The sequence below is a fragment of the Hydractinia symbiolongicarpus genome, chromosome 9 (genome assembly GCF_029227915.1).
Source record: "Hydractinia symbiolongicarpus strain clone_291-10 chromosome 9, HSymV2.1, whole genome shotgun sequence".
Classification (NCBI taxonomy): domain Eukaryota; kingdom Metazoa; phylum Cnidaria; class Hydrozoa; order Anthoathecata; family Hydractiniidae; genus Hydractinia; species Hydractinia symbiolongicarpus.
Genome location: NC_079883.1, coordinates 21,509,537 through 21,532,502, shown reverse-complemented (window position 1 = coordinate 21,532,502; position 22,966 = coordinate 21,509,537). Strand labels below are relative to the sequence as shown.

The 22,966-nt window shown below is 35.3% G+C and overlaps 4 protein-coding genes across 5 annotated transcripts in view; 3 read left to right on the top strand and 1 right to left on the bottom strand.

The window, feature by feature from the left end:
* LOC130656769 (spastin-like) overlaps positions 1 to 22,966 on the top strand; it is a 52,486-nt gene that overhangs the window by 12,529 nt on the left and 16,991 nt on the right. The gene's annotated exons all lie outside the window — the stretch shown is intronic.
* On the top strand, positions 746 to 4,380 carry LOC130656766 (E3 ubiquitin-protein ligase RNF8-like). 2 transcript variants are annotated; one of them, XM_057459682.1, is made up of 4 exons: positions 746 to 1,131; positions 1,300 to 2,443; positions 3,590 to 3,973; positions 4,054 to 4,380. In XM_057459682.1, the coding sequence occupies exons 1-4, from the start codon at positions 802 to 804 to the stop codon at positions 4,092 to 4,094; spliced, it is 1,899 nt and encodes a 632-aa protein (XP_057315665.1). In that variant the 5' UTR covers positions 746 to 801; the 3' UTR covers positions 4,095 to 4,380. The 2 variants fall into 2 exon arrangements, 1 of the variants encoding a protein (XP_057315665.1); XR_008984996.1 differs by lacking the exon at positions 4,054 to 4,380 and having other exon boundaries at positions 748 to 1,131; positions 1,300 to 3,431; positions 3,590 to 3,732.
* Positions 11,693 to 14,823, bottom strand: LOC130656767 (uncharacterized). The gene is made up of 10 exons (XM_057459683.1): positions 14,623 to 14,823; positions 14,340 to 14,538; positions 13,720 to 14,173; positions 13,502 to 13,573; positions 13,298 to 13,351; positions 13,146 to 13,220; positions 12,995 to 13,057; positions 12,767 to 12,922; positions 12,067 to 12,618; positions 11,693 to 11,848 (listed from the first exon to the last, which is right to left on the bottom strand). Exons 1-10 carry the CDS (start codon positions 14,669 to 14,671, stop codon positions 11,831 to 11,833), a joined length of 1,692 nt encoding a protein of 563 aa, XP_057315666.1. The 5' UTR covers positions 14,672 to 14,823; the 3' UTR covers positions 11,693 to 11,830.
* LOC130656774 (exonuclease 3'-5' domain-containing protein 2-like) overlaps positions 22,232 to 22,966 on the top strand; it is a 45,510-nt gene continuing 44,775 nt past the window's right edge. The window contains exon 1 of the mRNA XM_057459695.1: positions 22,232 to 22,263. The gene's annotated coding sequence lies outside the window, so the exon portion shown is untranslated. The remainder of the gene's footprint in view (positions 22,264 to 22,966) is intronic.

Here is a 22,966-nt window from a genome sequence, read left to right as displayed (position 1 = left end):
CTCATATACAGGGTTTATCCCTCGATATTTGTGAGGCTACCCATGTAAAATATGCACATCATCTACCAATGCCCTTCTTCATACCCAGTGCGTCCAACAGAAATAGAAATTTTGAGACCAAGCATTAAATAAAGTTAGGTGATTAATATTAACCAGTACGTCTACTTACCTATTTATCCATCCTGTACATGCAGCTGAGACGTTGCTTTAAATTTTACTGATTTATAAAATGATGATGTTTGGACATCTCTCAAATTTGCGAGATGAGCATTCAAGTTGAGCGGCTTTTGCGATAAGGGAAATTATGAGGCATAAATAAAATTGCTATTAAAAACATGTAGAAATCTTATTACATTAAAGGAATACAATAAAAAAGTCCTTTTTCATCTAAAAAGACACGCACAAAGAATTTTTTCTTTTTTGTTGCGGTAGAGTTGCTTGCAAAGAACAGTGTCAAATAAGTATATCGTCGTTATTAAATACCTCCGGGGGAGAACATAGTACTTATATAATACAGGGCGTTGTTTCTAAAATATTTCCCTTAGTATGATTACAGATTAATTTATATAACAGTTCGTTTTCTTCACGTTGATAGATAGCAACAAATAAAAAAGCTTGTATCCATTTTATTATTACTTCGTGGGGAAAATTATGCGTAGGATAAATAAATTGGTAGTTTCAGCCCCCTGGTTGTAATGAATTAGTTCCAGTCCCCCTTCTGTTATAAACAAACGGGAGCTTTTTGCAATCAAAAATTAGTTCACATCAAAACATTTTCAAACCTGCGTGAACGAACCTTTTATGATTTTTGTATGCACTATAAAACTTGGGAAAAAAGCTTCGTTTACAATTTATATTTTTCTCTTTCTAATGTTGGAATGCCTTCACAATATGGAAGATATTAACGATGTAACGTACCGCTTGAGAAAAATTATTCCGGTTACAAGAAAAGAAGATCCCATCTGTGCCAACAACATATACCTTTCTAAAAAAAAAGAGACAACGTTTGGTAGAATTGTTTCCAGTGATGTCCAAGAACGACTATTATCTAAAAATACACCTTTAATGATCTCTAGAAAGCATGCAACAATTTTTGTTGAAGGTGGAAATATAAAAATTTCTGACCACCAGGTAAGGCTTTTACTTCCACAATATTGTGCAATATGCTATCAAATTAAGATAAAATAGAGAAAAGGCCTGAAGTGTGACTAAAGTTATTTGTTATCCGCCCCTTTTAAAAAAAAAATCATTTTATTCCTCTATATCCCCTTACGTTTTCATCATTTCTATACGTTTTAGAGCATGAATGGGGTTTACATCAATAATAAAAGAATTCGACCTGGAGTTCAACACAGCATCAAGCATGGTGACAAAATAGCATTTGGTTGTGGTGTTGATAGTGCACCTCCAGAATTTGAGTATGTCGTAGAGGCTGTTTGTTCCAACCATTTAAAAAGACATGATAATTATGAAATTCAGGAAGAAAGACAAGGCTCTCCATCTAAGCGACAAAAAGCAGCAGATATTCCAGGCATAATGATAATTGAGTCAAATTCAGTTCACATAAAGGAGCAGGAAGAAAAAATTAAAAAGTTAACACAAGAACTCCAGCAAAAAGAATATCATCAAAACGAATTGTTAAATAAGTTGCAAGAAAAAGAAAAAGGGTTAATTGCAAAACTTGAACAACAAAAATGTGAGCTTGAAAGAGACCGCAGTGATGCTGAGGAATATCTAAAGGGCTTGTTGCAAAAACAGCTTACAGAGAAGGAGAATTTCTTACGATCTGAATATGATGAACAGATAAATAACCTGCAAAGTGAAAAAGATTTTGTAGAAAAAAATTTGCAGGAAGAATTATCAAAAAAACTTAGTGAAAAAGATAAGGCATACCAGCAAGAGTTAGAGCAACAAAAATCGATGTTAGAGCAGGCAATGCTGTCAAAGGAGCATGAAAAATATGTTTTGATTGCCGAATTGCAAGCTAAGGAAGGTTTAATTGAAAAATACAAATCTGTTGAGGAAAATCAAAAGCAACTTGAAAGTTGTCTTCAGGAATTAAAAAAAGAAATCCAAGAAAAGGAAAATCAGTTAAAAAAGCAGCAGGAAGTTACAAAAAAAGTTGAATTAGATGCTAAGCAGACTGTTATTCAAACTATGGAAGATGAGTTTACATGCATAATATGTCAAGAGCTATTTATCGAAGCCACAACTTTGCCATGTGCACACACATTTTGTGAAGTTTGTTTGAGATTGTGGATGAGGAAGAAAAAAACTTGTCCTGTTTGTAGACGCCGCATCAAAGACAAGGCGGTCCGTTCTGTAGTTTTAGATAGCGCAGTTGAAAAGATGATTGACTCGATGGATGATGAAACAAAACAAAGGAGAAAAGTATTATTAAGGGAACGCTCTGAACAGAAACGGAGGGATGATGCTACCGAAGGTAAAGTACCCTCCGGTAGTTCTAGAGCAAGAGTTTCTGTCTCAGGGATAAATCCCCAAAATGTTATTTACATTTCTTGATATCGGGGAGTTTAAAATTATATTTGCTACCCTCTTTAACTACATTACATTGTTCTTGTCATTTTATGTGTATTGCATGGGATTATATGGAGGCAATATTACCAGTTAAAAAAGTTTTTCACTTATTAAACTGATACTGAAGAAGACCAATAATTACAAATTCTGTGAAATTGTTCACATATATACAACGAATGATAATTTTTAATTCTAGAAAATCATGTGTATATAAAGAAAAATTAATTAAAACGGCTTTCGTAAAAGCCAACGCTTGTGACATTTAGTAATTGATAATTCAAAGAATTGTCACTACACGAGTTAGCTTAAAATTCAGAGCTCTTTTTAAACTTGTTCATTATGACTTTTTAAAGCTGTGTATATTAGATATATATTTATTAATGTTTTATTGCATAAAGAACAAAAAAACTTCAAACCATACAAAATATTTTATTTTCAGTAAAAGTTGTTTCTTAAAAGATTGTTAAAAAATTGTTGTTAATTTCATATCGCCCCAGTTTTCTGTTTTTTACTAATTTTGTAAATCACTCCTGGTTTTTGTTGTGTACCAAAATCATTATTGCCCTGGGAAGTTTGTATAGCTGTTTTTGTAATTTTCAAACTTAGCGCTTTTAGTGGCGTAGAGTTAAAATATGGTTTTAAAGCGCCCTTCCCCTAACCGTGTGGACTTATCACATAGATTGTTAGCATGTTTTGGAATTAGTCTCCCCTGTATTATGTACCTGAATTTTAATACATGCTCAATTTTATTTATATTTTTAAAAATTTAATGTTTCTTTTTCTTCATATAAAATAATGCAAAACAAAAAAAAACAAGAACATCATCGCATGGCCGAGAATGAAATAAATTTCATGTCTCGATAATCCAGTATCAGAAGCTCGTCGAAGATCCTGTGCGTACCAAACACGTAAAATTCGTATATGACATTCCATTTTCTCTTTTTTTCAAATATTAAAATTTGTTTTTGTATCATTTTACAAATATCATTTTTATTTCTGCTACTTTCATTTAGTATGAATAGGTAAATTGGACTAACATCTTTTCTTTCAGATCCAGACGGAATTAAAAACATGATTCATCGACCTGGCGAGGAAAACGACAATGACGTACCACAACAAGCGGGAACTGGTCGTAATAATCACCAAGACTCTCGCAATCGCCGGGAATCTAACCGAAGACGTTCTCGTTCTCGTTCACCACGATTTTTAAATAACCGACACCGACCTTACCATGATTATCGGAACAACAACAACAACGTCGGACGACATCATTATCAACATCAGCAAATACCGTCATTTATAAATCAGGTTCACTATAATCACAACAGAGATTACCATCATGAACGAACTGATAATTATCAACATCATTATTTTCACCTTGGAAATGTTGGATACAACAACAACAACAACTACAATATTCGTTGTTACAATTGCGGTAAGAAAAAATCAAATTTTGGTTTCTGTTTGGAGTGCATAATATGTGATGTGTGTGACCATGCTCTTTTTTAATTTTAGGAGGCGTCGATCACTTGGCACGATTTTGTCCAAGAAGATAAATTTAAAATTTGACACAATTTAGTCACCTGTTATTCGATTTTGGTGGACAATGTTTTTGTAAATAATATGCAATTTTACGTGCATCCTAACCCTCAGAACTTAGACAACGAGAATGATTGGCATGGTAGAAAAACTGATTCTTGTAAATGCTTATATGAATTATGTACAACTTTGTAAATATATATGAAATTGTATTTTTTAAGAGAAGGGAATTCTACAATATTTATTTTATGATTTTACGCGTGTACGGTTCTTAGTGTTAAGAAAAAATCACGTTATTGTTGTTTTTTATGGTTTTGCTGTAGCTTCTCCTACATCAACCAGAATCTTTTTTATGGTGTTTTTAATGTAGTATATTTCGAATATAATCTAAAGTCACTTGAGAAAAAAGTTTTTTGTCTTTCTCAGGTATCAGATGTTATCACTGAATGTAACAGACCCTTATTTTTTTATGTGCAAATCGTTTTACATGGGTTTTAATTGATTTACACGTATTTCAAACATTACCAAGGGGTCGTGTGCCAACAATCCTTCAACGTTACTTGAATACACCTTTTTTGAGATATTTTATACCATTATTTTATACTATTTATATTCTTGCAAAAAGGTCAGGTTAAAAAAAGGTTGGAAATCAGGCTAAGTACCTTCTTATGTTTTAAACTTTTGCAAAATCTCAGCCTCGACGTTCTTATTAAGTAAGTTCTTAAAAAACGTGTATTGAGACACAACCTTGTCCCCTGAGCTGTTATCACGAAAGAGGACTTCATCAACAAGGCAAGATGCCTTAGGAAATTGACCGTGTTTAATGTGTAATTTGGTTTAACCTTATTCGGTTAAATATCTATTTTGAACATGGTACCGTTACGGAAAACAACCCAAATGTAGAGGGGTATTATCGGGCAATCTGTGACATTACGTACTGTTGGTATTTGATTCGTCGGATTGGGCCACGTGACGTGGATACGCATATTCAATAAAGATGGCAGAGCTGCTGTATGTGTGTTGCGTTTACCATAGTAAGTATAACTGTTTCAATTAATAAAGGATGTAATTTCGTACAGAACTAAGGGGTTACTCCTCTGAGCTTAGTTAACTTTAAAAGGTTAACCTAGCTAGCTAATTATTTATCTAGCCTCTTGAGAGCTGTACGTACTAGCTAGCTAACTAAAAACGTCCGAAACAGATTGTCCATGGCCCCTTCTTAGTGTTTTACAAAAATAATTCTAGACGTTAGACATTTAGGATTGGCCTGTTAGCCATTCACCCCCTTAAATAATTTCAATTGACTTTTAGGATTTCTAATTTCAATTTGTGAATGGCCACTCCTAGCTCGGATAGGCTCAGTTTGGAGTAGAGCTGTAACATCACAAAAGTGTAGGCTCAACCTACAAACCAGGGATCCCATAATCAAGGCATTGGATCCCCTGATCCAAGCATCGCATGCCCCGAACCAGGAGGGATAGTGAGGTTTTTGCCCTTGCCAGTACGTGCACTTCCTAATCAGAGATCAGGTTTTAGCTTATTTTTGAACAGCTAAAGTATTCATGAAATAGATGTGCATATTTTACATGGCTAGCCTCAAATATTAAGGGATATACCCTCTCTATTATTTCCAAGAGGGGCCATGGGTTAGATGAGGTGTCAGAGAGTATTTAATGCTCATTTTGAGCTACCCAGACCCAATTAGGCTTTGTGCTCCACTAGGCAACTGCTGACAACATCCAACGGTCCACAACATCCATCACACAGTGTGCAATTTCCCCAATTTCACTCATATGGCTTGGGTTAATCCGGGCTTAGGTAATATTCACTAGCCCTTGTTGAACCGTCGCAAAGGGGGAAATGAACCCTCGTGTCCTGCACAAAGTGCAAGAGTTGTAACCACTAAAGTGAGGCGCCACAAAATTCCTCGAATTAAGCCATACCAAATCAGATGTTTTATGGCTAGATTGGCTAGATAGAATTGGGATCCACTTTGGTCAGCATGTACTTGAAGTAATCAACCAAGGCATTAAGCTTAACAAACATAAGGCACGGGGAACATTGTTTTAGGGTTACATCAGATTATTTTATTGTAACCAAACCCAGAATGATGAATCCCTGGATCTGTATATATAATACCATCCCATACCCAGCCTGCTTATTGGTTCAGGTTGATTTGGTCCTTTAATTGAGTTTCATTTGGCAAAATTTTAAAGTTTTTTCAAAATATTGTAGTTCCACTGAAAAGCCCTGCAGTTTTTGCAGCATTTCTAGTGGGAATGTTTTGACTTAGGTGGAATGGTATAAAGAAGGGGAAAAGTGATGTAAAAGGGGGGTTATAAAGAGAAAGGGCAAGGTAGCATAAAACAGGGGACTGTGAAAAACTGTGCTGCGCTTTAAAGCAATATAGTGGCCTGTTGTTGAGGCAAGGGAGAGTCTACAAGCTAACCGACAGGTAGCCCTATGATGGTAGAGTGTTCGCTTCCAGTGGTAGGTCTTGGGTTCAAACCCTGCCCGAGTCATGCTAGAAAAAAGTGTGAATCTATCCTTTCTGCTTAGTGCTCAGCATCAGAATAGGATTGATATTTTAGGCGGTTGTCTAGTTGAGCGATTGCTGTGCTTGCATGACTTTCATAGCTCAAATGGGAGCTTTTAATGCACTATAACACCCTTCACAGTACCCTCGTTGATAGCAATACCAATACGAACTAAAGAGACTATCCTGGGTAAATAATTTCAATAATAATTATAAAAGCTAAATTGCTGCTAACATAGAAAACCTATTTGTGGACCCCTACAAGCATGTGCAATTTGTAAGCGGCATCCATACATTCCTCACACATACATAGGGGCATAAAAAATATATTAACAATTAACCATGCTTAAACTTGTACTTAAAAATAAAAAGATTGTCTAATAAAAATCAATCCTAGTGCCTATTCGATCATGTATGCCTTAAAAATACACACAATTACAACAATAAAAATGTATAATATGTACCAACAGAGATTGTAGCTGAAAAGTTTGTACTACTGTGCAGCGTATTAAGTATTTAATGAAAAAAAATAGGTTAAGTTTTTTTGAATACCTAGAGTTTAAAGAAATTTGTTCAATTAAATAAGTTTACATTGGTTATTATTATTTTATGCATTGCTGTGCATTATATGTTTTTATATCTATTTCTTTATGTTTAAAAATAATTATTTGAGGAAACTTTTTGAATATTTGCTAATCTTTTATATAAATATTAAAACCATGTATAGCTTACTATTTTCAGTAATTTTTCATATTTTATGTTTAAAAAAATGTTATAATGCTAAAAGGAAAATACAAGGTTGGACCACCAATGGTAGGTTTGTGTCAAATTATACCTTACATATTTATCAAAACTATCCGAACTTCTTATTAATTTAATATTAATTTGGTTATGAAAAAAATGAAAGGTAAATGTCGTGTCGTAGGTTGAAGGTACTATCACTTTTAGCTGAATAATTTACAAAAACATATACAAAAGGCTCATAAATTGATGTTAACGGAACACAATAAATTGCCTATAATTTAATATTTTATACTTGTTTAGATGATGCTTTAAATGGTTTAACCATCCTTTTTTCATCATGGGATAGTAACGAGTGTCTGTTCTATTTTCAACTACTCCCATCCAATCCGAAAGTTTCCTCAAATAATTATTTTTTAACATAACTTTTTAAAATAATAAAAAAAATGCGGATACACAATTTCGTAAAAAGTATTAAGAGGCCCTTTTGTATTACCGAAAATATATCCTTATTAATTATTGTTTATCGTTTAATTTTTAGTGAAGAAATTTGGAAGTGCGAGGCATCATGATTTGATACAGTATAACTCTGTTATATGTAAAATAAATTATTTTGTTTTATTGGTATTAATTTACAATGTTGTAGTTAAAACGAATAGTCGAATGCTTGAACCCAACCATGATAGCACAGACACACTCGATATTTTTTTTGTGTTATATTCTTAGTGGTTGTATTTATAAGATTACACTTAAGTTCAGTATTTATACACACGTTTTATTCGTTTACAAGGCGGCGAAACTGACGAAGTTTGTCGAAAAAATAAAAAAATTAGAGAAGTTTATTTTAGGAATCCATACTTCAGCTTGTTTTGAGTAATTAAACCTTTGAAGGGATTCCTGCATTGAAAATCATATTTTATGTTGTGGAGGATAAAAAGTTGTTTATCCAGTCCTTTAAAATTTAAAAAAAATCTTTTTTCGTTCTCAAGTTATTCAAGATTTAAATATTAAAATACTGAGAACTTATGATGTCATGGTACTTTTATTTTTAACGCAGGAATCTTTTTAAAAAAAATTGTAAAGAATTTCCCGTAAACCATACATCGAGATTCGGTTGTAAATTTTGCCTGCGCGGAGTATTTGGGAAGAATTTCCAGATTAGGAAGCAGTTCATACACATAAGATTGGTCAACTTTTTTAAATAAAATAAGGTTTGTCATACATTTTGAAAAATACTTTTCGTACCTAGAAGCAATCCATACATCGGTTGTTTTGGTAAATTATGCGCGGAGCGGAGCATTTACGAAAGAAATCAGGTCAAGGCACTCTGTTTGTCTTGTTTCCTTGAATTTAAGCCTGAAAAGAGATATTTCAGAAAAAAAAATTTCGAATAGGGGACTATTCTATGATATTATTGATTATGCGCACTCCGTTTGTCTTGTTTCATTGAATTTAAAACTAAAATGAAATATTTCGGAAGAAAAATTTTCGAATAGAGGACTATGCTATGATATTATTGATTATGCGCACTCCGTTTGTCTTGTTTCCTTGAATTTAAAACTAAAATGAAATATTTCAGAAGAAAAATTTTCGAATAGGGGACTATGCTATGATATCATTGATTATGCGCACTCCGTTTGTCTTGTTTCGTTGAATTTAAGCCTGAAAAGAAATATTTCAGAACAAAAATTTCCGAATAGAGGACTATGCTATGATATTATTGGTTATGCGCACTCCGTTCGTCTTGTTTTATTAAATTTAGACCTGGGAAGAAATTTTTCAGACGAAAAGGTCCCGAAAAGGGGACTATGCTATGATATTATTGGTTATGCGCACTCCGTTTGTCTTGTTTCATTAAATTTAAGCCTAAAAAGAAATATTTCAGAAGAAAAATTTTCGAATAGAAGACTATGCTATGATATTATTGGTTATGCGCACTCCGTTTGTCTTGTTTCGTTGAATTTAAGCCTAAAAAGAAATATTTCAGAAGAAAAATTTTCGAATAGAAGACTATGCTATGATATTATTGGTTATGCGCACTCCGTTTGTCTTGTTTCGTTGAATTTAAGCCTAAAAAGAAATATTTCAGAAGAAAAATTTTCGAATAAAAGACTATGCTATGATATTATTGGTTATGCGCACTCCGTTTGTCTTGTTTCGTTGAATTTAAGCCTAAAAAGAAATATTTCCGAAGAAAAATTTTCGAATAGGGGACTATTCTATGATATTATTGGTTATGCGCACTCCGTTTGTCTTGTTTCGTTGAATTTAAGCCTAAAAAGAAATATTTCCGAAGAAAAAATTTTGAATAGGGGACTATTCTATGATATTATTGGTTATGCGCACTCCGTTTGTCTTGTTTCATTAAATTTAAGCCTAAAAAGAAATATTTCAAAAGAAAAATTTCCGAATAGAGGACTATGCTTTGATATTATTGGTCATGCGCACTCCATTTGTCTTGTTTCCTTGAATTTAAGCCTAAAAAGAAATATTTCAGAAGAAAAATTTCCGAATAGAGGACTATGAGTCCTAATCAAATAAGGTACGCGAACATGATGGGTGTGGAGTTGGACAATAAAATACGTTCATGTTGTTTGGAAAAATTTATTATCATTAGTTAACACCAGCAAGTGCTTTCTCTGGTGTGACAACTCTTTTTGTTTATTCCAAATATTTATAAAAAATTGAACATAAAAAGTAAAATGTGTCTGTGACATGAGCTTTGCAGATGTTTTGACTTTCTGCATTAAAGAGTTGAACTGTTCACAGATCGATGAGTTTATAGCTTGAAATCCGGTTAACCCGTTATATCTGAATGAAGGCGAGCATGAGTGTGTGTAGCCGTGGAAAACATCATCAAAAATCTAGTTTCTTTGAAAAAACCGGACTCCCTGTTGTGGACGTATTCTGACAAACTGCATGTGAAATCGTACACCACAACTTCTGGCGCTTTTTCACAGTATGCATACGAGGAAGCAGCGGGATCTTTTCTTCCTTCTGAACCGGGAATGATATGATAACCGAGACAATGACCATGTTTCGGACAGAACCACAAAAAAAGGTACGAAACCCCCTTTTTGCTTACTTGTGGGAACTTTTTTGCGCGTTTTTGTCATCAACTGGAAAACTACGAATCTCACGCAATTGCATGCCATGTTGACTGAAGTAGTATGCGCGCCCGTATTTCGGTGGGTTGTACGTACCTTCCATCGGTATAGCAGGTTCTGGGTCGACGTAGCTCAAACGTTTCACCAAGGAACAACAATGTTGCAGCAATTGAATAATGTCTTTTCCAGGTAATGTTAATCAACGTTGAAAATCAACGTTGCAATTTCTGAGTTGTAATGTCTTAACTTGTGCACAAAATCACTTTTAGAGGTATCCGTGCTTAAACCCATGTCAGAAACTTCTAAATAATTTTCTAAAGAATGACAAATTTTAACCGGTATGAAAGTGTCAATACAAGAGTCGTATGATAACAGTTTGAATACAGCAGCATATGCCTGTCGTAATGGGAGCGATATATTTGCACGTTTCAAAAACAGTCGTGCTGCAGCAAACGCTTTGTTGGAAGACGGTGACTTCTGATCAGGATGCAAAAAGCACCGATCTAATCGGCTTCCTTTCACGGTTGTCGGTGCGCTCTTAGTCGGTTTTTCAATAGGAGAAACACTGACATTTTTGAAAGTTTAAACCAATTTTGGTGCCGTCGCATGCAACAATCGGAGATGGTCCATCACAACCAGGACAGGGTTGTCTAAAATCGATGCGCATTCTGGATGCCCAACCAAAAAACCAATTTATGAACGTGTTAACATTCATAAAGTACGAATCTTGGATTTTACACTTCTCCTGACAACAAGAAACAAAACCACTAAACGTCATCTTTGAATTTATGACACAGTCAACGAACTCCCACCCTATATAAAAATATCATTGATATGTAACATTCTCGAAATCACAAATTGATAAGAGAAAAATCATTCAGGTTCTTACCCAGCTCATACCCAGCGCATGTACTATTCGACAGTTGGAATACTGAGTCATTTGCACCATCCCATTGTTTTGAGCAGTTCCTGGCCAAACAAATTCTGCGTTTGATTAAGCATTTTCGCACACCTCTGTCAGTAAATAGATTGCTGGCATGTGATAATATAACTATCCCGTCTGCATTTTCAGAAGATGTCCAGCCAGCCTTTAATAACAGAAAACCAATTACACTTATTTCAGTACAGTAAAGTGTTAATTAAATTAGTACACACTCACCACTGAAAAATATAAACTTTGACGACTCAATAGCTACGTACCCCACAGTTGCATTGTTCAGAATCAATATTTGGAAAATATATCAGGTCCGATAATCCTGTGCTCCATCTTTGTTGTACGTTGTTGACATATACCTCGCTGGAACGATCTGCGTCAACAGTCACTTGGCTTGGAGAAGATGATGCAAAATTCCAAACTCCAGTACTTACATCAAATACTTTTTTCCCACTAAAAGTGAAAAAGTATGACTATAATTGAAAAAATAGTTAAATAATAAAAAAGTTTTGAAGATGGTTAATAGGATCCAAACGTAATTGGATTACAAACTGTTAATATTTGTTTCTCAGTTAGGTTTTTCTTTCCCTAATCCTGTATTTACAGGTTTACAAGACTGTTAAATTTTGAACATAGTTAACCAACGAATTTAAAAAATAATAAGAACTTACCTCAGCTGCCATGAGTGTGCAATCCTCTTCATCTAAACCGTCAGTCATGTCGTCTTCATCTTCATTATCGTCATCTAAACCTTCACACGACAGACGAACTTGTTGTGAATAAAACGATTGAAATACGGATAAATGTGGACAGAGGGTAGCATTGTTGAACAGACGTTTGACATCTCTACACGAACCTTGTTCACGTTGACATTTGGACGAATGACATTTTACAACAGTTTTCCCAGTTCCAGTCGAATAGAATAACGTAACTAATTCCGCATCAATACCATTCACCGTTACAGAAAACCTATCGACACCTGATTTAGAAGCAAGTTGCAAGACTTCGACTTGGTGCAACCGTTTCGCATCCTCAACTTTTGACATATTGATAAAAAGTGACGAAATTTTGTTACTCATGCTCTCCTTCAACAGTCTGCAATGACAGCAAGTGGATATTAAACCATCATAAGGTGATAGATTCGTTGAAAATGTCAAACAAGTACAACTGTAAACGTATTGCTCATCGATGAGGTTGACAGAGACGTGAACAAACACATAGGGCTAAACAAATAGAAATAACACTATAGAACAAATTATGAATTGTACATGAATTGATATACCTTAGTTCAAGAGGACAGAATGCATTTTGGTCCACGGAGTGAGAAACCTTAAATAAATCTGTCTGTCTTTACAAAAACAGTATACTTACCAAAAAATCTCCAGATTCACAATGATATGCATTCATTAACATTACTGATTCCAGTTCTGTCGACACACGCCAGGCAATCGTTCCACGTCTGAACAATTCACCACAAAAATAGGCGTAAAGTGACTGCCTGAGTTGGCTAGTTAAATTTACTTCATTCTAAAAATGTAGATAAACAACATTCAAATACCGAATAAGTTGTGATACTGTGATCTTTTATTCTCTACTCACCTCCAATCCGTTTCCAGATTCTGCTACAACCGTGTCATTGAAATTTTCAGTTGAAACGCCTACCTAAAAAAACAGAAATATTAATACCTATCAATCACTCAAATACCTATCAATGTGCATGTTGTTCAAATAAATAGAAAAATCTTATTACTTGGTTCTCCAATTCCCTATCATTGTTGTTGTTCACAACATCAACAGAAGCTGTAGATTCATTAACATTGTCAACCTAATAATCAAATTAAACCACATAATATCAAAACATATCACAAATCACAAAAGCAAAGTGTTATAAATGAAACATACTTGATTATCTTGGTCACTGTCCCTACTTGCATCCATACGATTAACATTCACATTCTAATAAAAAAAATGAATTCGAAATAATATTACTAAACTCAGAATGAATATAATGAACTGTTATATAATGAATTCACACACTTTCTATTTTGGGGGAAACAAACTCATATTTGCATAAATCAATGACATAACTATCACGTTAACACTCACCACTGTTGAAGACAAATGAACCCATTTCTTCCAAAACTCCTTCATGAAAACTCCTTCATGAATAGCTCGAGCCTGAAGTATTTAATAATAAAAGTAATTGTTTGGGATGTTCATTGGTTCTGGAAGTACGTAGAAATAATTCCAACTGTCAAACAGTTTTATAGATACAGCAAGCAACCAGTCCAAGCAACAGAATATTGCCTACAGAATGTACACACCTCTTCCCTAGAGATTCCCAATGCTTCACATAGATTACCACCAGCCCTACATTTTTTTGGCTTTGGTTTCTGACTTTTTCTCTTTGGTTTATAATTGAAACAAACTTTTTCACCAAGGATATTTTGCAGACAAGGAATTACCACACTTGTTTCGTCGTCATTGTATATTGCTTGAATAATACGGCTTCTTGGTGAGCCAGGAAACCAGCGTGAGCTATTAGAAAAGCGCTGCTCAAACCTCAAACTATGTACTTTTTTTCCAGGCCACATCCATTTGTGATGATTAGGAATAGATGATAAAATATTCAGCTGCTCCTCCAAGGATAAAATCCTTTCATCTTCCATTGAGTCGAATAAGTTACAGTAAGGATTTGTGACAGCTTCAACTGGATTAGATCTATATTGCTTCAGAGAGGATTCCCAATCTGTTATGCTGTCATTTGAAACAAAATACCTGTGGAAAGGTTTTTAATATTCTATGGGAACATCCTTACAATGAATGGTAGAAAATATGAAATAGGGTTACAAAAAATAATGGGCATCAAGCTGTGAATTACATAATTCATGTAATTAATTCATGTAAACTTGTTTTGTAAACATAGCTTTATTGTCATACTTACTTTTGTTTGCTATGTCCATGAGAGTCAAACTTTTCATCCCAGCTTTGTCGTTTCTGTAAAACCATGCACACAACAAGATCACAATTGACTTTTTGCCCTTTTATTTCTTGAAGGATATTTGACAAACAAGAAGCAATACCAGTGGAAGAACGCTGATAGATTTTCCTTGCAAAATTTTTGTATTCTTTCTTCGGCTTATCTGAATATAGAGTACAATTTTGTAATAATTCAACCAATCAACTATTGAAAACTGTAAATGTAAAATATGTATTTTTATACATACCAATTCGTCTCTTTGCGTATAGAGTATCAGCACGTTGTTTCTCTACCATGACATCTTGGGCGGTATAAACATTATAAGGCAAAACATTTCATGAATATCGACTTCTGATTTTTTCAGACATAACATTTTTGTAAAAACCAGCAAAAGCACCATATTCAAAATATCTTGCCATTGATTGTTCAGCATCAGCATGAACAACACAACACAAAAAAATACCATCCACATCATCATCTGTTGCTAAAGAAAGTAGTGTATCCTCAGCATTCAACATACTACTGAATGTTAAAAGTATCCCTTTCGCATCTTGAGTGAAATCCATTTCAAAAGCAATACCATCTTGACATTTTTGCAATCGAGTTAAAGCATTTCTCAATTGATCACCTAAATTATTGCAAAATTCTTAGGTAGACTTTAACAGGTGGTACAATGTGACAAGATCGGAAATAAATACAACAGCATATCTGCATATGCGAAATTCAGGGGTAAGGTCAGAAACTGATACTGTATAAGTACAGTTCTGTAATCAGCCAATGCATGGTATAAAAGTTCACTAAAAAGATGCACCATATAATATTGACTCAGCAAATCTTGTAAATACTTCTTGATGACCTACCTTGACTTGAACGTTCTTTGTCTCTCTCATCATCGTCAATTGACGGCTCTTCCTAAAGAAGAGTTTCAAAGTTATTAGAAATATATAACAAATTCAAAGACAGAATTCAATTCTAAATGAAAGTAAGTAACACAAACAAGACTAAAAAAAAACATTTTGCACTGCAACACGTTAGAAAATGTTGTCCAAAAACACTAACCTGGGCTTGTAACTTTGGCATGTGAGTGCTCGGAGCTTCACCATCATCACCAGACTATTAAATAATGATAAAAAATGTATTCAAGGTTGGAAAAATAATAAATGCTTAGCTTAAAAACATGGAAAGTTAACTTCATATAAAATTCAAGAGCAATGCTAAAGGAGACACAGCACTACATACCAATGGAAGTGACGTTGACCGTACATCTGCTTCTGCGGTTGGATAATTCCGAAGTGGTAATCTATCCATGGCAGTGGTGGTAGAGCACCGAGTCTGACACAGAAACTTTCAACCATCCAGAGTAACTATAAAGGAGAATGATCTATGTTTAGTAAATAAATAATAAATCTTCCTTAGTTTATTTCTATCTCAAGATACTCTCAAAAGCTTCTGTTAGGCAGCAGTGCTTCCACTGTTCCTGCTGTGCATTTCGCTTTCGCTCTGGCTTGTTGTTGTATCAGTTTTTTTAATTTTTTTTTTTTTTTTTTGTCTGTCTCACTTTTACATATATTTGCCACAAATAAATAAATAAACTTACAACAACACCAAAATAAAATAAAAAGTTATTAACAATTTACAGGTCAACATGGTTTCACTTATAATTAACACACTTGATTATTCAGGATCGAATGAGTGATACAACATTTCCGAGTTCCATATCTGTCAGCTGGTGGTCCCGAGCGAAGGATCTGCAACCTCTCAGGCAAAGTAGTGTTGATCGCAGCAGACTAAAGGAAATTTTAGTTCTAATAAACTTCGTGGCTTCTGCGAATCTGATGTTTCTTTTTTCTGAAATCATTTCAGACAGTCTCTGATAAAAACGTTTACACTCTCTTCCCATACCACCGTTTGTTGCAAAAACAAGGGGAGTTAATGTTCCATTTTCTACTTGCATAACTCTTTCATTGTATCCTCTCTTCTTCTCTTCTTCGTTTTTCTTGAAGCATTTGTCAAGAGAAAGACCCTTGTATCTCAGAGCGTTGAGGTCAAAGACCCGTACATCTAAAAATACTCGTTGACCAGGGGTCCAAAAACCGACTGCGCTGACGTCTAATCGTGCTTCCTGTGATAAAATACCGTTTTGATGGATTCTTTCACCGCTTAAACGTAACAGCAATGGTTCCTTTCTCACATCTTTACATACTTCCTCCAGTAATTTACCTGTAATATCTCGTATCTCATTGTGTCGTAAAGAGACGTAGCCACCTTTCTTGCATGATAGCGCATGTGTAACATTAAATTTGCTTCCACACACGCATTCTGATGGAAGTTTCGGGATTGTCCAATCGTATCGCAAACGTAGAGCGTCAAAAAACTGCTCCTTGTTCAGATCATAGTTCAGCTCTTTAATTGGTAAAGTTGTAAGCCAATTTGATACACCACTCTCCATATTTGACTCGTTCAATCGTGCAGCTTCAGGTGTCATACGTAATTGTAGATTTTTCAACTTTTCCAGATTCTGTTGTCTCCGGTTGTTTTTTACTGCCGTCAATGATACTATTTCTTCATCAACAACATTTTTACGAAGAATTACGTTCTTCAAAGAAGCAGTTATGCTTTCTGAGTTTCGTAGCTCTGTGGGCGCTCGTTCAATGGGATTGATAATTCCCAAACCACCAAGTCGAGGAGGCAAAGACAGGAGTGTGCGTTCATCATCGTTTACAATGTGTCCACCAGTAATAGCAGGTAGCAATCGATGTCGTATGATTTCTTCAAGTGGATTCAGATACTTCTCAATCCCAGGTATTGTTCTGAGAAAGAATGAAAATTTGTGTTGATAACCACTTGTGTAACAGGCATAAGCAGCTTGTGGCTGTGATAGCGCAATATCTGAAAGTAAAGATATCTCCTTCACCCAGTTCGTTACCATTTTTTCACAGTACTCCTTCCTGAAGCTGTCACTTCCGATCGAGGCGCCAAGATGTCTTTCACCATCAGTACATATCTGGATATTCGTGCCCTCAAAAGTCGCTTTCGCCAGTTGTTCGTGTCCTGGTTTTACAATTAGGCAAGATTTGTGAGGTTGTGGATTGTAACCGAACAATGGTCCAATTTGCATCAATCTATCCCACCAAACTTTCAAATTTCTACATTTTCCACCTGCACTAACGTCATCAGCGAAAGCAGCAACAGTAGTTTCAAATATTTCGTCAGCCATCAGATTAAGTAGGGGTGTTAGACCAATTGCGTATATTGCCATCCCTAGCGGATCACCCTGCGTAGTACCCTCCTTGGATCTTATTTCTTTACTTCCAATGATGAAAAGCCTCGCATGAAATCTATAGCAATTGATGACATAACATGCAATAGTCGGGCAAACAATCTTGACGTTGTGCAGGAGTGCTTCTCTGTTGATACTATTGAAGGCATTTGCTGCATCAACAAGTAAAACAGCCTCTGTTTCTTCACTGTCAAATACCTCCCTCATCGCGTGGATTGCCGCTTCACTGCCAGACTTCTGACCCGAGCACATCTGAATTTCCGCACTTGATTTAAGGACGTCTTTCTGAAGAACTGCCATCACTACCTTGCCACATATTCTTCGCAAGACTTCTCCAACACCAATTGGTCTTACTCCAGGTTTTTTGTCTAGAGGTACGAGTCTGCAAGCAGTAAATGCTTCAAGCGATTGATCTTCAACATTTTCTATACATAACTTCTTTATAACGTTGGCTATAGCTCTTCTTAAATCCAAACCGCATTCACCGAAAACCTTTGAAGTTAAAGGCTTTCTCCATCCATCTGCGTCCATCCCAGAAGGCCCGGAGCCTCCTTTTGTTACTTGAGCTGCTTTCAATACGTACGTGTCATCAATGACGTCATATACAATCGGATTAACCATTGATAACGGTCCTTGCAATATAACGTCTTCCTTCGCTTGTTCGCCTGGTGGATGTTTAACTCGTAATAAATTGAATGTTTCGTCATTTAAAGGAAGAATGCCACCTGCCATGTTATTTGTTAGTAATTTGATTGCTCCATTCACATTTCCAATCTGCATGAGATCTCTAAACTTTCTCGAAACAACTTCTATGCTTCTTCTCTCGGTTGGTTTAGGCAATCGTGATTGAAGCATTTCACATTCATCGCAGAGTGCTTGAAAATCGCCTTTGTTCCACCATTCTAGTCTTCGTTGTAATGCGTTAACATGGTCTTTGCTTTTCGAGTTTTTTGACGGCTTCTGAAGTAATAGAGCTGGCATTACGTGTACTGCTTTTAACGCAATACATTTGATTGGGCTATTTTCCACCCAGCTATTCAATAGTCTAGTTACTTCTCGAAGAAAGTTTTTTCCAGTAGCACCATTTGGAAGCATGAACAAATTTCGCCTCCAAAATACAATTTTCTCATAACAAGAATTAATTTGATCAATCGCATCTGTACCTCTAACGTTACCCCAATAAAACCGTTCTGGTTGCGTTTGTTGTAGAATGCGTTCATTCATATCATTTCGAGGGTCTGTAGATTGTTCTTCTGCTGGAAGTCCAATTTTAACTTTGCATTGCCGCAAATGTTGGAGCACTCCTCTGTGGGTTCTGAAACGTTTGTGGCACTGGTGACACGGAAATCGCAATTCGTCAATACCATTTGTATTTGCATTCCCATTTGTGTTGCTAACTTCATTAACTTCATTAACTTCATTATCCTTTCTGTTCATCTTCTTCTTTTAACGTATCGTAAACTTCTCGTGCATTAATCAATATGTTTCAGCAATTCTATGCGTAGAGACAATGCAGAAATAAATTTGCCGATTTACCGTTAACGGAAAGACGTCCGCCATCTTTGAAGTCATTGTCAAAAGTATGTATCAGTTGCGCGAGATAACGGTTACTCTACCATTATTGCACATGACGTAATGTTTTGATCCATATATAGCCATTTGAATGTGGTCACAGATTGCCGTATAAAGTGCATGTGTAAAGGCCGTTTCACATTACAGCAATATATAGAAAAATATTGACAGCAATATATTTATGAATAATGATATCAATTGAAAATTATTGAATTCATTATATTGGAAAATATTTCGAATTATTGCAAATTGTCTCTTTAAATGTCTCTTTAAATGTCCATTTAAATTTTGTTGTAATTCAAAATGTCTGAAAAGCCTCGTTTTGTCTCATGTTGGAATATGTGCGCTTGGAAGTCAAGTTATCGTTCAAAAATTCCATAAGTGCATACCAAGGCCATTAGGCTTCTTCAAATCAGCTCTCCCGCTTCCACTTTTCCTCTTCGATTCCTCATAATTCTGACGTAATGTCCCATAATAAGTCTTCATGCTGTGCATCTTCTTTTGTACTTCACTCTCGCTACAATTTAGCTCGGCTGCAATCGCTACAAGTGCCAGTTGTTTTTTGTTTTTGTCCATATATCCTGGGCAACTAACTTTGTATAGAACTTCGTGTTGTGACCACAAATTTATCAAATGTTCAGTTTCACCACTACTCCAAACTTTCTCATGTTTCAAGCCTTTTCTTCCTCGCTTCTGAGGTTTCGCAGAAGTTTCATCTTCTGGATTTTGTAATACGGGGCTGAGTGAAGGTTGAAGTTGCTGTGGCACGCTCTGACTGAATATTTGTGTGTTTTGGCTCAAGATTGACGAGGTTGGTTTTGGTGAGCTCTGAGTGAAGACATGTGCGGCATGTTGCTGTTGCGTCGTAGCTTGAGGAAATAGTATTTGATCATTCGTAGCAAAATCGTGTGGCTGACTTTCAAAATAATAAATGTTATTTTGCTCCATCTTTTATCTTCGATCGTATGTTTCATTTACTGTTTATTTCAGACGGACAAATTTCGAATACTTTGCTGATTCGATTTTTCTATTGTTCGGAGAACAATTGAGTCTTCTCACAACAAAAGAATTTCCCTTGCAATATTTTTTAATTCAAACCGTGTTTGAATTAAAAAGTCTTGACAAGTATTGAAAGCGATTGCGTAATGTTTTTTCGAACGTGTTTCAAAAGTTGGTTTCACATTATGTCAATTAATTGAGGCAATATTTTTCAATAGTTATCAATAATTTCCAATATATTGGATTCAATATATTTCTGTAATGTGAAACGGCCTTAAGCAAAAAAATTAGAAAAGCAACCGCAGCAGTTATTTTCAGGTGTGCTAGCTAGCTATACGTTTTTTCATAGTCATAAGAAAAAGAGATGTCTGGTGAATCGCGCGGCTCTATTGTTTATGTTTTTGTTAGCAGAATATACCTCGTACCCAGTGCTTTGACTGCACGCTCGTGTTGAAAAATGGCGCATTTAAGTGGTTAGTTACTGTAAACAACATAGGATTAACAAACATTTAAACAGAATTATTTTCAACATGCCTGGCGAAAATTGCTCTATATACGGTTGCACAGTTTCACGAAGGGCTAAATATAAAGGTCTATCTATTTTTAAAGTTCCTGCTGGTGAGAATCAATTTGACAAGTCGTGGAGAGAAAAGTTAGTTGATGTTGTGATAAGAGATAGGGAAGTTGATCATGCTCTAAGGGATAGAATTCAAAGAAAGAAAATATATATTTGTGAAAAGCACTTCAGCGAAGATCAAATGAATCGTAACCACTCTAGCAGAACCACACTTGTTCCCGGTGCTATCCCCACAATAAACCTTCCTATCAAAAGTTTTCCTTCATCCTTCACATCTTCTAAGCCTCGTCAATCAGCACAATCAATTTTGCAGAAAAAAATTGAACCAGTGGAAAATGACATTACTGATCAGTACAAGTCATTTACAGATTTTATTTCTAAAACTCAGTTATTGAAATTAGTCGGTTGGAGTTTTACCTATACAAGTGATTGTGCTTCTTTTGCCTGTCATGATGCTATCCACTCAGTTGCAAAGTATGAGATATATGTTGATAATAATCTTGTTTTTACTGTTCGTGTTTTATTATGGTCTGTTCCTGCTAAACACGACATTTATTCTCAATCACTAAAACTTATTACAATCACATATTTAACAAGATTAATTATGGATTTGAAATTATGCCCAGATTTGACAGACCACTTTGCTGGTAGCTGTCTTGAGCACTGTGTTCCAAAAGTATTTAACATCAAGGATAGTACTAGTGCACCTCTTCATCAAAGCAAATGGTATCGATCTCCAAATTGCATAGTTCTTATTCCACCTTTTTCTGAAAAATGCTTGGAATGTGTTAGGTCGGAGTCAAAAGAAAGCCTAAGTTTGAAAAGGAAAAGAGCCAATTTAATTTCACCTGCCAAACTTAAAGCACAATTTCCATGACTTCTCCAGACCGAATCATAAAAACCCTTCAAAATCACCGGTTGGAAAATAAAGAATTAAAGGAAGAGTTAAAGAAAATGCAAGATGAAATTTCCACTTGTGCAGTTCCAGTCCAAAAAAGTATTGGTGATGATTTCATAAAAATTATGTCAACAACTAATCGCAAGATACCACCATTCATGAAATTTTTTTGGGAAGAGCAGCAGAAATATTTATCATCATCGAAAACTGGTGTTCGCTATCATCCTATGATCATTCGTTACTGCTTGGGTTTAGCTGCAAAATCCCCCGCCTTTTATGATGAGATTCGTGTTGACGATAAGAAAGACAGTGGTTTCTTGGTACTCCCTAGTAGACGTCGTTTAAGGGACTACAAGAACTATATTCGTCCAAAGCAAGGTTTTAACAAAGACGTTATCCAGGAATTGTGTAATATGGTCTTCAAATTCCAACCACATGAGAAATATGCAATATTATTAATGGATGAAATGAAAATTCAAGAAAGTCTTGTGTGGGATAAGCATAATGAGATAAAATAATGAGATAAAAAAACTCACATATTTTCTAGGTCCCTGAGTTTAAGTTTTAGGGAAAAGTATAACTAACAAAGAGAGTTAAAAGGTATATAAGACAGCACGGTGAAGGCTGTACCAATCCGGTAAACCAGCCCTACCAGTTTAACACTTGCTGTGAAAGTGAGAAATTATAACCGGAAAGGCTGTAACCGGTAATCAGCCCTACCAGCTTATTAACATTTGCTGTGAAGTTTTGGTTAGAGTTGAATTGGTGAGCTTTGTCCTTAAACTATGTCTGCTTTCAAATCTAAATGTGAAATACCAGCTCGACGAGAAAATAGACCAACCTGGTATAAAACTCACGTAAAGCTGAATGAAATTTTGAAGAGTCGTAAACCCGAAGTAATTTTAATTGGTGACTCCCTTGTGTCTAATTTGTCAAGGTACAATGCTGTATGGGACAACTACTTCACACCACTCAATACCACCAACCTTGGTATTGGTGGGGACAAGGTAGAAAATGTATTATGGCGAGCTTTAAATACCAACCTTCCATCATCCTGTAAGACTGTAGTCATTCTTTGTGGTACCAACAACCTACATAACAGTGTACCTAAAGACATTGCGGATGGTGTAACATCTATAGGTATCGCGCTTCGTAAGAAAAAAGCAAACTTGAGGATTATTGTGTGTGGAATTCTACCTCGTGATTTCCATATTTCTAACTTATGGAGAAAAATAGATGATGTCAACTGTTCTTTGAGTAAAATT

Coding starts and splice junctions, on each gene's coding strand:
- LOC130656766 (XM_057459682.1), top strand. CDS start 802: ATGATTTTTGTATGCACTATAAAACTTGGGAAAAAAGCTTCGTTTACA. Junction 2,444..3,589: donor GAGGGATGATGCTACCGAAG/GTAAAGTACCCT, acceptor CTTTTCTTTCAG/ATCCAGACGGAATTAAAAAC. Junction 3,974..4,053: donor TATTCGTTGTTACAATTGCG/GTAAGAAAAAAT, acceptor TTTTAATTTTAG/GAGGCGTCGATCACTTGGCA.
- LOC130656767 (XM_057459683.1), bottom strand. CDS start 14,671: ATGGTAGAGAAACAACGTGCTGATACTCTATACGCAAAGAGACGAATT. Junction 13,221..13,297: donor ACAGTGACCAAGATAATCAA/GTATGTTTCATT, acceptor TTTGATTATTAG/GTTGACAATGTTAATGAATC. Junction 13,058..13,145: donor ATAGGGAATTGGAGAACCAA/GTAATAAGATTT, acceptor CTGTTTTTTTAG/GTAGGCGTTTCAACTGAAAA.